The sequence below is a fragment of the Ptychodera flava genome, chromosome 1 (assembly GCF_041260155.1).
Source record: "Ptychodera flava strain L36383 chromosome 1, AS_Pfla_20210202, whole genome shotgun sequence".
Classification (NCBI taxonomy): Eukaryota; Metazoa; Hemichordata; class Enteropneusta; family Ptychoderidae; genus Ptychodera; species Ptychodera flava.
The window spans coordinates 43,893,336-43,909,423 of record NC_091928.1 but is presented as its reverse complement, the minus strand read 5'-3'; the positions used below and the strand labels follow the sequence as shown (position 1 = coordinate 43,909,423).

The 16,088-nt window shown below is 38.6% G+C and overlaps 1 protein-coding gene across 2 annotated transcripts; it reads right to left on the bottom strand.

The window, feature by feature from the left end:
• Positions 1–1,551: 1,551 nt before the first annotated feature.
• LOC139138487 (1,25-dihydroxyvitamin D(3) 24-hydroxylase, mitochondrial-like) lies at positions 1,552–14,369 on the bottom strand. 2 transcript variants are annotated; one of them, XR_011553625.1, is made up of 9 exons: positions 13,931–14,369; positions 12,538–12,737; positions 11,879–12,082; positions 11,120–11,292; positions 10,347–10,513; positions 7,974–8,556; positions 3,930–4,568; positions 3,433–3,476; positions 1,552–2,259 (listed from the first exon to the last, which is right to left on the bottom strand). XR_011553625.1 is itself a non-coding variant. In XM_070706883.1 (9 exons), the coding sequence occupies exons 1-9, from the start codon at positions 14,338–14,340 to the stop codon at positions 2,149–2,151; spliced, it is 1,545 nt and encodes a 514-aa protein (XP_070562984.1). In that variant the 5' UTR covers positions 14,341–14,369; the 3' UTR covers positions 1,552–2,148. The 2 variants fall into 2 exon arrangements, 1 of the variants encoding a protein (XP_070562984.1); XM_070706883.1 differs by having other exon boundaries at positions 3,930–4,086; positions 8,478–8,556.
• Positions 14,370–16,088: the final 1,719 nt, after the last annotated feature.

The window sequence follows — 16,088 nt, the reverse complement described above, 5'->3', positions numbered from 1 at the left end:
AACGGTCAGTAAGATGTGATACTCGCACCACTTGCTCCCTATTAATTGTTCCCTTATTACAGCGCCTCCATATGGCTAAGGGACTGGACAGAAATTACAGGGAGGGAGTTTCGGTGTTTTGCAAAATGATTATGTGAAGGGTTATTCATGATGTAACGATTACTTCACATGATTCAGGTCGCATTTATATGTAAACATTTTATTGTATTAAAGTTTCAGAGTTATACAAGCCTGTCGTATTGTTGACAGTTACGTGTGTCTATCATTGCAAAATTAAAATTCTTTGACTAGGTGAGTTTGGTTGTGTGTGATATAATACTAGCTTCTTTTTTATGGGCCGTTAGCAAATGTATGATGTGCCTCATATCAACTCCAGCAGAATCTAGCACAGTGCACGCAGTTGCCCTTACGCATTGAACTGTATTAGGTTGCCGATAAATTTGCCGCTTTGGAGATATCGCTCATCATGGAGCCCAATTTATTTTCGCCAAGAAGTGAATATTTTGAACCATATTTTGTCTTCCGGCTTTACATCGACACAAGGCCTCTGAAATAACGCATTCCCCCCGAATTTAACTGGGACAGATATTTTGCAAATTATGCGACGGGATAGCCGGTGGCGAACGTTTTGTAGGGCATGTTTCATGTACGCTGCAGTTAAACTGTGGAAAGTTGCTACAACTGTTGCCTTTATATTTCTTAAGTCCGGGAATTACTTTTTGAAAAGAAGTTATATTAAACAGTGATTTGAATTTAAATTTGTCGTTAAAAGAAGAACAGTTGAAGGTAGTGCAATCTGTTGTACATAGAAAGTACAAGTGACATCTTAACTATACAAGATATGGAAAGACTCTGTACTTTACAGTTCCGCGGTTGATTTTGGTCCAGGACGAAGTAAGTTGATATAGTAGTGATTTATAGGTAGCAGCGCTGTGATTGGCTATCTTCTGTAAATCCGCAATCGTTTGAAAAATGTAAATTTAGGACATCACGGCGCTAGCGCCGCTACACCCACCACAAGCTGCTGTTGCAAGGTCGCAGTTTCATGTTAAAAACTCCGGTCCAGTCGGAAACCGCACCAAGAAATATACAGAAGATAGTATTTCACTCAAAGAAAAGAGCAGGTATTTAGAGGTGTATTGAAAGCCATCTATACTGATTTATTGAATTAATCTAATCGTGGCATTTTATGAGGGGGAAATGTGTCTCCTCCGAACTGTGGGAAACGTGCGTATTGCGGCCACTGCGTTTCCTATTAGTTCAATTTCCCACTTCTCTAAAGCATACCGCATAACGGCCGTCACGTATCGAGCGACTGTGGGATTGCTGCCGCTTTATCAAAGGTAGCATGGTTACCACAGTCGCTTGTTTGTTGGTGGTACGAACGCCCCACTAATAAGCTACCATCCTAAGTTCACATTCAATGAATTTCTATAATTAGGCTCTACATCACTACTGAGTACACCAATTTTGACCAGACCTCGGACATTCTTTTATCATACGCCCGTCCACTTAATATTTTGTAAGTTTTAATCAGCACGACATTCTAACTATTAGCTCAATTGCATATTTAATGAATTTCTTGAATTAAGATTTACATTAATATTGAGTACGCAAATTATGACCAGACCTCTATTATTTATTGATCATATGAATTATTTTCTTAGCATTATTTATTAACAAAAAAGAAAGATACAGACAAGAAAAATACAACAGAAACAACATTTACAAAAGACTCAGATCAAATGAGAACCCAGTAAAGTGCTTATATAAAGGTGGCATTCTAAATCCGTGATTAAAAGTATATTACCAGAGTATGCCAGCGACTTTTTCTTTTCTCGTCTCCTCATATACAGGATATGTTTTCCTACGATAAAAAGAGAGACATAACCAGTACTGAGAGAAACCTGGAGAAACGCTGTTTAATATTCTGAATCTTTGCGCTACACAAGTGTTTGTTACAAAAGACATCATTAAAGCGCCATTAGCCGTAACGTTTCATGTATTTTTGAATGGTTTTTGACCTTTCTGTAAATGTGTGACTTTGTCGTCTCATCGATGCCTATATGTGCAAAGGTCACTGTAGAAAACAGGGTTCACCGCTGCAATGCTTAGGTTTTTGTGAAGGCGGTCTGCAAATCATTGGTTTTAAAAGTTTCTATTAATGAATCGCAGATTGAGTGGTCTATCCGGCTGAGCTATAGTTGTCACCTTGGCTTCCACGTCACAGGTCGGTTCTAAAGTAAACTGCTCACAAACCTGTAAATGAAAGAATACCATAAAATTTGGGGCATTGCTTTTATTCCCGACCTACTCCATGACCGCGTTCTTTACCTGAAGGAAGTTTGGATATTTCCCACCGTATTCTAGAGAAAATCAATGTTCCATACTGAGCTTAAAATATCTCAAATATTCCTGAGAAAGTAAACCCTTTTTCTTCATCGGGTCCACTGCAATTAATGTTCTCGAACTGGCCACTGTAAAGTTCAGAACTCCTTAATACTATCATTACAAAAGAATAATTGTGTATTACTTTATATGTAATTAAGTGCATGGCCAATTGCAAGGGTGCCCTTTTGTGACAGCCTACTGTTTCCTATTAATTCTATTGTTTATGGTGTCCGGTTTGTATTCAAATGATTAATGTAACTGCTTGTAAATTTTATTGTTAAGTGTATTGGTGTAGGCTCAGGTTTGTTGTGATTTCTGAAACGAGATATATGGTTCTGTATACGTTGTACAGAGTATCACCCGTTTCTCCTATATAGACTACTTTTCATACAAGCCTCATGAAATGGCGTACACAAGGTCAGGTGATGTCGTGGTTTATAGTATAACATGGCTTTTCTTGTCCTTTTTAATGCGTTTGTTTCTTCCATTGGCAGATGGCGCACTTATTGCTGCCACATTGTGCTGATCGTGGATTTATCGTAAGGGTTGTTTTCCTCGCCCGGTTGTCAGTCACGGTCTTGATGTGTTGTTCCTCCCTCTTCTCCGGCCTACTATTGGTGGTTGTAAAAAAGCTTTATACATTGTTTTACATATAGTCTAGTCTGTCCTCTTTGTCAATGTTGTTGATTTGTTTCCGTACATTTACAGGCAAATAAGATCATCATTTTGCACCAAGAAACTGGACACCATAAACAATGGAGAAAACATAGGCTGTTTCTTGAGTGTACCCGGGCAATTGGCCATGCACGAAATTACATAGCTATTACATAATTATTCTTTTGTACTCCAATGATGCAAGGAGTTCTGAGCTTCACAATGGACAGTTAAAAATAATTGATTGCAGTAACGGACCGATGAAGAAGAAGAACAAATTGTCTCTTCGAAATATTTGGGATATTGGAAGCTCAAAGTGAAACATTGATTTCCACTGTTTTATTCAAAATATAATTATTTGTGATGACAGTTAAAATTCAAACTTACTCTTATTGTAGCAAGATGGATCTCCAATTCAGCTAGCCGTTTTCCTGGTAAAATAAAAAAAGGTTATGGTTGGTTTCGTGACACAATTGCAGATCAATTCTGGTCTTGAGAAACGGCTTTTTGTCACATTGATGGAATACAATGGTTAAATGCAAACACTGAACTATCAGGTATATAGGTATGAACAACAATGAAAATAATCCATCGGATCGCTCTCTGTCTGTCTGTCTGTCTGTCTGTCTGTCTGTCTGTCTGTCTGTCTGTCTGTCTGTCTGTCTGTCTCTCTCTCTCTCTCTCTCTCTCTCTCTCTCTCTCTCTCTCTCTCTCTCTCTCTCTCTCTCTCTCTCTCTCTCTCTCTCTCTCTCTCTCTCTCTCTATGTTTTGGCGTGTCTAGCATGTACATGTGCATGTAAACACTGTACTGTGTTTGTGTTTGTGTGTGTGCTTACACGACATAAGTGCATATTAGGAAAAAAGGGGGCAATACATAAGCTCACCAATGCACATCCTAGGTCCATATCCAAATGGTAGCGATTTAAACCCGTAGAACTGTTCATTTTCCTCTCGGATCCATCTCTCAGGGCGGAATTCCAGTGGATCTGGGAAGTTTGCCGGATCCTGACCCATCAACCAAACATTCGCTCCTATGACAGTCTGAAAGTATATTTGAAACAATAGATGAAGGTAACCATGTCACTTTCTCTAATATATCAGCTTAGTTGACTAACTTAGACGAATTGAATATGGCTGTATTTGGACTGATATTAAAGGTACAGTCACCTGTTATCTAAATATGCCCATATATGGTCAAAAATGCGTTCCATGGTATTCAAAATGCCATGTGAGGGCGCTGTTTTTAAAAAGCGGCCACCCGCTTAAAGTCTGTGATTGAATAGATTTTCTCTTTCCATGGTAACTGTGGCAAAATTGGAACAGGTGACAGAATACCTTTAATGCACTGTCGCTCACTGTCGCAACATTCAAGTTAGCGGCATTTTTTAAAGGATATGTGTAGAAAACAATATTTTTTTTTCTTTCTTCTTCTACCTCTCAAGGAGAATTGAATTACAAACTATCCGCCTGGCAAACACCATCTATCCTGAAAGATATATCAGTTTACTATTCGCGAATGAACTCTAGTGTGGAGTACGGCGCGCCAAATGTTTCAAAAATATTTATCGATTCAGTGCAAAAATAAAGTGTTTTTCTCAATTGAAATAAAAATTCGGTCTCATTAGGAAGGAAATAAGTAAGAAAAGTATAATTAAAAAATAAAAGACAGAAATGCCATTTAATACTTCATTTTAACTTGAGAAAAAATCTTTTAAGCGTAATTAGGAAATAAACAATTTTCAACGATTTGAAAAAGTCATACATCCATACTTATCGACATACATACACGTATAATAGTTCGCGAAAAAGGTGCAATGAGTGCTGATTTTACAAAAAGAAAAAAGAAAAATATGTTATACAGTGATACGTCCAAAAAATTCACAAGAAAATCACTAAAAATCACTACTACCACTCGGAAAAAATAGTACAAAAATAAAACGTGAACCACATACAGAAAATAATTGTAAAAGAATCAGACAAAAAAAGCCATGCACACATAAAATTATTTATGTACTTCAGAAAATTAAAAAGCACTACGTCTCATAATAAACGTATTATAGATAATCAAAAATATAATATGAATCACCAGCCGCTTTGACAGTAAAGAGAGAAAATCAGAGAAAAAATTCGGCAGTGATGGCTCTAGACAAAAGTGAATCTCATCTACCAAAAAATAAAATAAAATAAAATAAAAACGAAAAAAATAAAAAAATGCCATGAACAGAGATACAAAAAAACGCGTAGGCCTGTGGAAAGAAAAAAATAAATGAGGACTCGCCACAGCAAAAAAAAAGAAAAAAAAGAAAAAAGAAAAAAACAAGAAAAAAACAAGCACTCGCCACAGAAAAAAAAACAAGCCCGAAATTACAATTATTTTATTCAAAAAACTCATGGTTCACGTTTCCTTCGATCGATGAATCCCCAACAGCGGGGAATCCGATCACCACATACTCCAATGTTTGACGAAATATTAATCGAGCATTTCAGTGATAACGTGACATCTTGAAACCTAGCTCTGTTTGGCTGGGCCCTGCTCTACTGGAAACCATACTTGATGAAATGAAGTGGGCAATATCACCTAAAGAACGTCCAAGTTAACAGTGAATAGTTCCAGAGAGTCAAGTTAACTGAGCCAATTTCAGGCAGTCCACAGGTCAGATCACGAGCGAGACGTACAACCCATGACCCTTCATAGCAACACTGCGAACATATCGATGCCTTAGGCGCGGTATGGCAGGGAGCCCACTGCAGGCCTTCCACCGAGCCGCACTGTCATCGCCGTTTGGCCTACATGATTTCTACATAGTTTTATACGTATGGTTCGATACATCGGGTTCAAATACCATGATAATAAACCACCTCGTTGTTTGCTAATTCCTCGTCTATCCTCAAAGATCACCCAATCATGATAAAATGAATAGTTTTGAAGAAATCTGCCGCGTGTTGAGAGAACGTCCATCGCTTTCCGTGTTCGACAAGACAAGCGACGCAACTGTACAAGCCTTACCTTACGACTACGAGTATGGCGAGAGTGTCCGGCCTTCGCAACGCCAGACACTCTCACTATACTCGCAGGGCTAGACAGGCACATACACGACATGTCGATCCCCATTGCAGAAATCTTTATATCCACACAGTCCAATATATGGAGCTACGATATTTGTGCAGTAGCCTATACATAGCTCTTGGTGGCAGGGCAGGGCTGTGAGTTACCGGCGTTATACGGCCTGGCCGTATAACGCCGGTGTTATACGGCCTGGCCGTATCCGGTAACTCACAGCCCGGCCTTGCTGCGGTTCCGTAGCCCTACCACTCCCTTTGCTGGTTGTGTTGAGCTACAGTATACAGAGAAATAGCGGCTGCTTGATCAGTGTTTGTCAAGTCGGGCGCGTTCGCGTTCTACAGGTACTAGTGAAAACGTTGCCTCGAATTTAAACGGAGTGTTTCAGCCTGAGTATTTTTGCCTTTGCCACACTCCGTTCAGAGGCTAAACCCCACGGGATACGTGTGTGGTTCGATACATAGCGGCCGCTGCTAGCTTTGCATGGCAGGGCTGTGTACGTGTTACCGGCGTTATACGGGAGGCCGTGTCACGCCGGTAACACACAGCCCTGCCATGCAGAACTAGGCCGCAGCGTGCTGCGGGTATGCAATTTTACTATGCATACCCACACGGCGGCCGCTGTGTATCGAACCACACGTAACCGTGGGCTAGCGGCAAGCCATCGTTTTGTTGGGGTTTGGGCACAGACTGTCTATGGTTTGGGAGAAACGGCCCTACACTTTACAGCGAGGGGATCGCTGGTTCCGGCGTAGGCCTACTGTACTAGCGACGGGACCGCCGGCCGCTGGCTTACCACCTCCAGTGTACATTGGAGCGAGGGGACCGCTGGCAGCCGACGAACCACCACGAGTGTTTTGTCCACTTTTAACCAAAACTGGTAACTGTTTATATAGAATGGGACGTGTCGGTAACTTGGACGTCCATGAGATGATATTGAAGACTAGAAGCTGGGAGTTATCGCTGAAATACCCCAAATATCATGTCCAACATCCAAGTGTGATGATCCCAAACCCTCTGGCATTAAACTGTAACAATCATGACGTTGACAATTATTCAATTTTCATGTTGGGCTTTTTCTGCGGGGTGTCCCACTCTGTTTTCTTTTCTCGAACGGGCCTCTTTTTTTTCTACTGAGGTTTTTTTTTTTTTTTTTTGGTAACCTCTTTTTTTTTTTTTTTGTAACCTCGCTTTGGTTTTTTTTCCAAGCTGACCTCGTTTTGGTTTCTTTACAGCCTCAACGCCGGCGCGATCTCGGTCGACTTTTCAATTGTGATTCTCTTCCTTTTTTTAGTCAGACCTGATGGTGGTTCGTTTTGTTTTTTGGTAGTAGTGCAAGTACTATTTGTGGTTTTGTTTTTAATCATTTCAATATTTTTTGTGTGTGCTTGATTTTTTTTTCTTTTTTCCCTTATAATCAGCATTCATTGCACCTTTATATCAAATACACGTGTATGTGTACGTCAATAAGTATGGGAGTGTGGTATTTCCAAATTTTTGAAAAGTTTATCTTCTCATTACGGTTTAAAGAATATTTTACAATTAAGCATTACATAACATTCTGCCCTTTTTGCAATAATACTTTTCTCGTTTATTTTCTTCCGTAATTCCATCGAATTTTTATTTCAATCAAGAAAGACGGTTGCACGTCATCTTTATCTGTACAGGCACATTCAAATATTTAATGACACGTATTTTCAAATGAATGCTATTTTTATGAAAAGGTACATTAATAAAATGCAATGATATGGACGAAAGAACTTTTTTCTTTATTATTCATACACGTTTAAGACTTGTTTTTAGAAAGAAAATTTGACAGTTTATTTTTACTCTATGACGATAAATATTTTTGAAACATTTGGCGCGCCGTAGTGGAGTGAAATTCATTGGCGACTACAATATAGAGCCGACCGTACATATCCGCATAATATCCACGTGTACAGGGGATGATATCCACGTGTACATGGGATGATATCCACGTGTACAGGGGATGATGTCATAATTTTATAGTTTTAATTGTATTCGTATATACCATTGTATATGAGAGGTATGCTTATGGATACAAGTGGAGAAGGGTAACATCTACACATAAGAATAAACAGTGTTATATTTCAGCCAAAACTCTATTTCTGTATCCTGACTATATCGCTGGGTACTCCTCATTGGAAGGCAGTAAACTGTAATGACAAGTTGAACGAAAGGTTATTGCAACGATTTTTAGAGTCAAACAATATGATATACATAAAATTGAAATAATGAAATTCTGATTGGTGGAAAGAAAGAAGTAAAATATGTCGTGTTTGATATTTTGTCAGGCAATTACAAATGAAGAGTCGTTGAAATACTACAATGTCCCATTAGTTTAACTCACTTTGGCGGGAATTCTATAACCTCTGATTATAACATCCTTGTCCAGAATACGAGAGAGCTGGGCAGCGGTAGGATACACTCTGACGAAAAAAGCACAAAGACGTTATATTTGTACATTTAGTTAACAATTCTCATGAAATAACAAGCTTACATCATGCTGAAAGATACACGGTGAAAGAGCATGGCTATTTGACTGTAGTAATCATATTCTCTGCAACAGCGAAGATAATACTTTGTTGATCAACTCTGACTGGCCTGAAGATCCTATTCAACACCACAGTGTGCGTGTGACTAATGATGCATGGATATTTCCCCCTCGCTTTTAATTTTCGCACCACCGTGACTTAGAAAGTATTAAAAGGTAAAATTGTGCTCATTTATTCCGTTATTCGTTGTGTTCAGGTACCAACATGACGTTTTTAAATTACTGTAACCAATGTTTTTTGTTTTACAAAAGTCCTATGAATCACATTTCTATAGGTTGTGTGGGGGCATATACAATTACTTTTATAGAGTGAACAGGACTCCTCTGGAGTGTGGAAAGATTCTTTAGCCAGAGACCCCTTCCTAAGTACTCAGTTACTAGCTTTGTAGACTCTCTCAAGAACAAACGTTCCCAGCTTGCCCCGACAATGCTAAGTCCGATTCAACAACACATCATAAAAACGAACAGAATATCCAGCGTGGGAAGGCAGACGGGAGTAGTTTTATAATAATAATAATAATAATAATAATAATAATGGTAATAATAATAATAAAAATAATAATAATAATAATAATAATAATAATAATAATAATAACATTTCTTATTTCAGACTGAAATGTCCATATAAGGAAAATACAAAAGGAATCACCTGAAAAATTCTCTCAGTCCCTGGGATATATGCTTTTGCTCAAAAGTTTACAATTTGGAAAAAAAATACACACCAGAGCAAAAAAAAAAATTACAAAAGATACAATTGCTTTCTCCAATGCTTAAAGAATATACTATTTGTCACTCTATCTGATGAACAGATCGCAGCAAGTAACACATTTGATGACTTTTCAAGCCTACACTTAAAACTGTACATATTACGCCTAATAACTTCACCTAGAGACATGACATGGTTTGTTGCGAACATAGCTGAAGCACTACAAAATGGAGGAAGACCGAGAAGTTTTATCTCAAAGTTAAGTATTATTTACAGATCTGAAGTTAAAACACTGTGGGCGATATATTTTCCATTTTTGTTACACAACACTGCCTTAGAGAATATAACTATCAATACTTCAAGTGTTCACCAACATAGTTTTGGCAAAAACTCATTGTCACCAATATATACTGATTATTATTATTATCCTTTATTAAACCCATACAAAAATTGAAATGTGTTGTGGTGTACACAGTCTAAAACAAATATTCAACAATAGAGATAATACAAAGAGATCACACAGATTAAAAAGCGCAGTTCCAGATAACAGACAAAGCACTTGTCGATCAACAACAGTACAATTTAAAATAATCCTAACAGTAGCAATCGATGAGTTTTTTCACCTGTTAGAAAATTGGTTTAGAATCCTCACTGCTGAGGGTACAAAAGTATTTCTAAACCTGTTTGTGCGGCACCTGACTTAATAGTATCTGGTACTGGACCTAATTTTATTGAAATTACTAATCAGTGGATACGTTTTGTCAGACAATATAGTTGAAGATTTGTTTTTCACTGATTTCATATACAAGTCATCAAAACTATACAATGGTACGCCTAGAATATTCCTAGCAGCTTTGATGACATGATTTATCTGAACTTTATTAGAAGAGGAAATACGGACCTATTTAGGCCTAAGGGCATTCGGGGATGATCAAGCTGAAAAATGGATCAACTTTCACCTCATAGTCTCTCTGAGCACTGCTTTCAAGTACGGCATTCGGTTGACATGTTCGTGTGTTGGCGTTTCTCCCGTTGGAACGACTCGCTTGATTTCCTCGTATAAAGATTCCTGTACGTGTGGATGCTTTGCTAAACAGTACAGGACCCACAGGAATGTATTTGAAGTCTGCAATGCATATAAACAGAGTCTTCAAATTACTTCAGGGCTATTTTGACTTGTAAAGCATTCAGCTTAGACCAATAGACCCGTTTCAGAAATTAAAATCTGTATAGTAAAGCTACATAGCATAGTAGCTATTGAACCATGACACTATATCTTACACTAAAGGCCAAACGGCAAAATCGAGTGGTTTCGGTTGCCGAGGCTATCCTTCCCTTACCCGCTGATTCTAAACTAACTGAAGCCATACATAATGGAAGATGTAAAAAAGCCGTGAAATTATGTGAGAATTACATGTCTGCCTAAACTTCTGTGAGACCTTTGACTTATTTGATTCAGCTGTGCACACTACACACAAACATGTAAATGGCAGCAAGCGATTTTCAAAACAAGGGGAATTTCACATAGTAAGTGTGATTTACGCACACAGTGCACCTTCCATTTTACTAACCTCACAGTACTATTAAGACTAGTATCTTATCTCTTCAGCCATATTTGTTAAGCTACTTATTGTTTATTCATAAAAATCATAATAACATTGAACGGTCATATATTACTTATAGTTTAAAATGGTATAATTTGAAACTTAAATGAATTAATTGTGCAACTTACCGTATCCACAGCTGCAGCGAGTAACTCCGTTGCATTGGCGTAAATTTCATCGATCTCAAGCGTTCCCTTGATGAACAAGTACGTAATGAAATCAGTTCCTTCCACATCGATGTCTTCTCCAGAGGTCAGCCTTTTAGTGACGTCATTCACCCTCTCGTCAATCAATGTTTTAGCTATTTACAGTCAAATTTTATGAGACAGTAAATTGTTAATATAATATTCTTACATATCCTCGCTAATAAACTAAGAATTGAAAATACCTTGAAAAAGATCAGATAAACGTACAGCCGATTCTCTGACTGTTAATTGGTTCATATTTGTTTGCTCAAGACTGATGCTTATTGCCCAGAACACAGTCCCTCTTAGAGACTGTGCCCAGAATTATGAATTTCCTATGTACTATATCTGAATATTCAAATACTTATTTGCATAATTATATGGTTATCATGAGTACTCAGATAGGTATAGATAACTATTGCCGTCAAAATATCCATACATGTATGTTATTTATGTATCCTGTCAAACCGGTCAAGGGTGGCTAAATCTGTGTACATAAAGGGTAATCTGACATAATGATATACATTCGATTGAATATTTACATTATTTCTGATTTTTGGAACAATTCAAAAATTGTACGATTGAGACGATTTGAACTACTTCAAGAAACTGCAGGGAATGAAAAGCACAAAACGATTTTAATTTTGATAGATCTGATTGATTTGAAATGACTGTGATTGATTTTACACAAATCTACATTACCTAATGCAAAGATTGTATCCCATGCTCTGAGTTGTTTCCTCCAAGGTTTACTGTTGAACCTTTTGTGAAGATGAACCGGGATTACGAACAACCACAACAAGGATTCAAACATATCATGTACAGCCTGGATGAACTCTTGTGCCTCTGGGTGTGGTTTGTCGTCAAGGAGATTCAATTTCTTGTTCAAAATAACGGAACAGGCCGCTGTAAAATAGGAATGGAGAATAAGATTTTACAGTTACCGAAACACCTATATAGAATCTTGTATTTTCTGCCAAAAGACAAGCCTATGAGTTTCCACGTCAACGCAAGGCTATTTTCGACATTTTCCGACATTTTATTATGTTCAGTCATCCCTCTAGTGTACAATATTCTGTTGTAAGATCATATTCAAGATGGTAAATGAAATACAAGTAGCTTGCTGCAGCCTATCGCGTGTCCTTATCATTTAGATCATCTACAGAGCTATTTGACTCTGGTAAGCGAAAGTTTGTTTATTCATGAAGAGATACCTGCACAAATACATTCACTGTCTGCCATCTAGATCCAACCGGAACTAAGATGACAGAGGTCATACAGGGCTCATGAAAGTGCCTCATTGCGTTTTCCCATGGTTCATTATTGATCATGGCGAATCTTTGCTTCACAAATGTACTTACAATCAAGTGACCATTTGAAGACTGTATTTTCTATATCGGGCACAATGTTGTCTTTGCCATAGTTATTTCTTCCCCTTACGAGTGAGTTGACCAGGTCAGTGATGACGTCATTGACAGTGTCACTGTATGTGGCAACTTCACGTGGTCTCATCATCCGTTTGCTTAGTGCAGCTCTGTTGCGCTGCCAGTCCGCTCCTTCGCTGATAAAAATGGATCAGAAAAAAGACATCCAAAGTTTATCAGGCGAACACGTTGAAGTCCTTCTGAGGCTGAACAAAATAAGAGGTTTGATTCTCATCTTAGAGCTCTCACAAAATGACCTATCACACTGGTTTTAAACTGTATTTTCGTGTTTTGGTTCACAGGATCAAACAACTGACATAATAGCATCAACGCGGAGACGTTTAAAGGGAGTCCGTCGTCAGAACTGCGCTTGTGCGACTTTCTTGTTTACAAACAATCTACTTCATGCATGATATCCAGACGCATCACGTCAGCATAGCTGCAACATTTAAATTTTACGATATTCATTGTTAGCAAACATGTTTCAACTTTCATCAATCGCCAACGTATCCTAGATACAGTGTTTACATCGGTCGTAGGGGTCCCTGGCAAACTTTGAGCAGAGTTCCGGCGACGGCCCCCTTTAAATGCAGTGGTAACTGTGACACGCAGCAAAATGACAAAAAGAAGTACATTATTCAGAACGGACCAGACTAACAGATCCAAAAAGTTCGGATGCATTTACAGATGACAAAATGTAAAAAAACTCAACAGAAAACATTGAATAAATTTAAAATTTACAAAATATTTTATCAGATACTCTCCGGCAAACAGTTTGAAAGTTCAGATGGGGACAACAATTATGATACAGGAATTTCATGTGGGAGTTTTAATTCACTTCTCATGATAGTCTACGGCCTACAGCTAAATGTTGAATATTTTCCCTGACAAAACTTGTTATATATCTAATATGTAAGAAATGGGATTTTTTTAAGCCCTCGGTGAGCTCGATTTACAAGAAGACAAGCCTCAGAGTTGCCAAGGCAAGACGTTCAGGTGACAGATTATTATGCTTTTATTCAGATTTACGTAAAATAACTTCAGAGAATGAAATCATGCAGCGAATCATTTTTATTTCCCAGAAAATATTTTTGAGCACTGAAACGGCTTTTTGACGGGACGGATACTTATGAAAATTAAGTGAACCACCCTCTGTGCTGTTTGAAAAATACATGACCCTCCCTGCAGTTTTCAAGTTTAGAGTGATACACCCCCACCCCCCTTGATTTTTCCGGCCCACCTTCGGCCGTAATAATTGAAAGCTCCCTTGCGTACATCGACCTACCCTATTTAAAAGCCTCTGACATTCACGTTTGGACTGTGTACTTACTGAAGTAGGACGCCAAGGCCGAGGTTTCGTTCCCGCCTGTGAATTAACCATGGATCGACCTGTAACCTTATCGGATATTTTCCCTCATTTCTCAACACGAATTCGAAATCCTTTGGATCTGTTAAGTTCACTAAAACAAACGATCCAAGCTTCTGCTTCCATATCGGTCCGTAATCTCGCTTGAATTGGTGAAGCAGCTTCCAAGGTTTCTGAATTTGTCCGCTGAGTGTAGCTTTCATAACTTGTAGCATACTGGGTCCTGGTATTTCGTCGAAGGATTTCACATCTTTGCTGTCGATACCGTCGGCTTCCTTAACGAGGTTGTTGGTGGAGCGGAGTCGTATGTTCCCGATAGTGACGCATTTCGGTCGGTTGAGGTAGCGCACTGTTGACGCTCGAAAGAACGCCATTATGACCCGGTACCCCCGTCTTCTAATAAATATTTCGTTGACCCTAGTGACCTGGTATTTAAGCAATAACCTCCGCTGAGGGCGAGTATACAACTCGATATAGCACAATGCCGCATCTGTGGAGTGAATTGTGATATAGGGAGTGGTCAGCTGGAGGTTATTGCTATGGCTAATTATAATCGGCGAAATAGCGAAATGAAATAAAGAAACTGAAAAATAGAGAAATTGATACATTAAAAAAGAAATAAAGAAACTGAAATATATAGCAGAGAGAAATCTGACAAACGGTCAGTTAGATGTGATACTCGCGCCACTCGCTCCCTATCGTTCCCTTATTAGAGCGCCTCCATGAGGCTAAGGGACCGGACAGAAATTACAGGGAGGGAGTGTCGGTGTTTTGCAAAATGACGCTGTGAAAGGTTATTCATGATGTAACTATTTATTCACATGATTCAGGTCGCATTTATATGTAAATATTTTATTGCATTGAAGTTTCAGAGTTGTACATGGCTGTCGTATTGTTGACAGTTACATGTGTCCTATCATTGCAAAATCAAAATTCTTTGACGAGTTGAGTTTGGTTGTATACGATATAACACCAGCTTCATTTTTTTACGGGCCGTGAACACATGTATATGTTGCGAATCTGGCACAGTGCACGCAGTTGTCCATACGCAGTGATTTGTATAGGCTGTCGATAAATTGGCCGCTTTGGAGATATCTCATCATGGAGCTCAATTTATTTTCGCGAAGAAGTGAATATTTTGTACCATATTTTTTCTTCCCACTTTACATGAGCGCGAGGCCTCTAAAATAACGCATTTCCCGCGGATTTATCTGGGACAGATAATTTGCAAATTATGCAACTAACGGGAACGCCGATTGTGAAGAACATTTTGTGGGCATGTCTCACACGTACGTTGCGATTAAACTATGGAACGTTGTTACAACTGTTGCCTTGATATTTCTCAAGTCCGGGAAAAGGTTAAACAGTGATTTGAATGTAATTTTTTGTTAAAAGAGGAACATTTGAAGATAGTGCAAGGCAGAAATACAGGTGGTATTTTACCTACAGGATATGGAAAGAGTCTCTGCTTTACAGTTCCGCAGTTGATTTTGGTCAAAATCAACTGCGTAGTGATTTACAAGTAGCAGCGCTGTGATTGGCTATCTCCTGTCAATCCGTGATCGTTTGAAACATTTTTAAATTTAGGAAATCACAGCGCTAGCGCCGCTATACCCGCTGGTCACCCGCTGCCGTTGCAAGGTCGCAGTTTCATTATAAAACGCCGGTCCCGTCGGAAATCACACAAAGAAATGCACAGTAGATCTTCATAGAGAAACAGACACCCAATTGGCAAGTGTCGAATGCATCATGATGATGAGTATTTGCGCATGTGCAGAGAACTGTGCCTTCAGTTAACTTTTCCTTGGTTATGTCATGGTGATGGCGTCCGGCCACATTGCAACACGCTACCCGAGACCATGACATTTTGTATTTGAATTATTACCCATGACTTCAAACTTAACATAGGGTAAATTCCGCGCATGTTAGGCTGGGTTGTTTCCTTGTAATATGAGATTTCATTCATGAATCAAAGCAGAAACGTCATTTTCCCCCTCCATGATTTAGACTGCAGCGTGATATTCTGCAAGAATAATGCAGGCGCTTTAAGGACATTTTACACAATTCATAAACAAATATTTCTAGGTAGAAAAGCTATACGGTGAGGTCCTTTTAAATACAT

What these genes read in the sequence shown, in the direction of transcription:
- LOC139138487 (XM_070706883.1), bottom strand. Translation starts at nt 14,340, where the DNA reads ATGGCGTTCTTTCGAGCGTCAACAGTGCGCTACCTCAACCGACCGAAA. An exon ending in GTGCTCAGAGAGACTATGAG is followed by an intron (nt 8,557 to 10,346) that starts GTGAAAGTTGAT and finishes TTTTTTCGTCAG; the next exon opens with AGTGTATCCTACCGCTGCCC. An exon ending in GTTATAGAATTCCCGCCAAA is followed by an intron (nt 4,087 to 8,477) that starts GTGAGTTAAACT and finishes ATATACTTTCAG; the next exon opens with ACTGTCATAGGAGCGAATGT.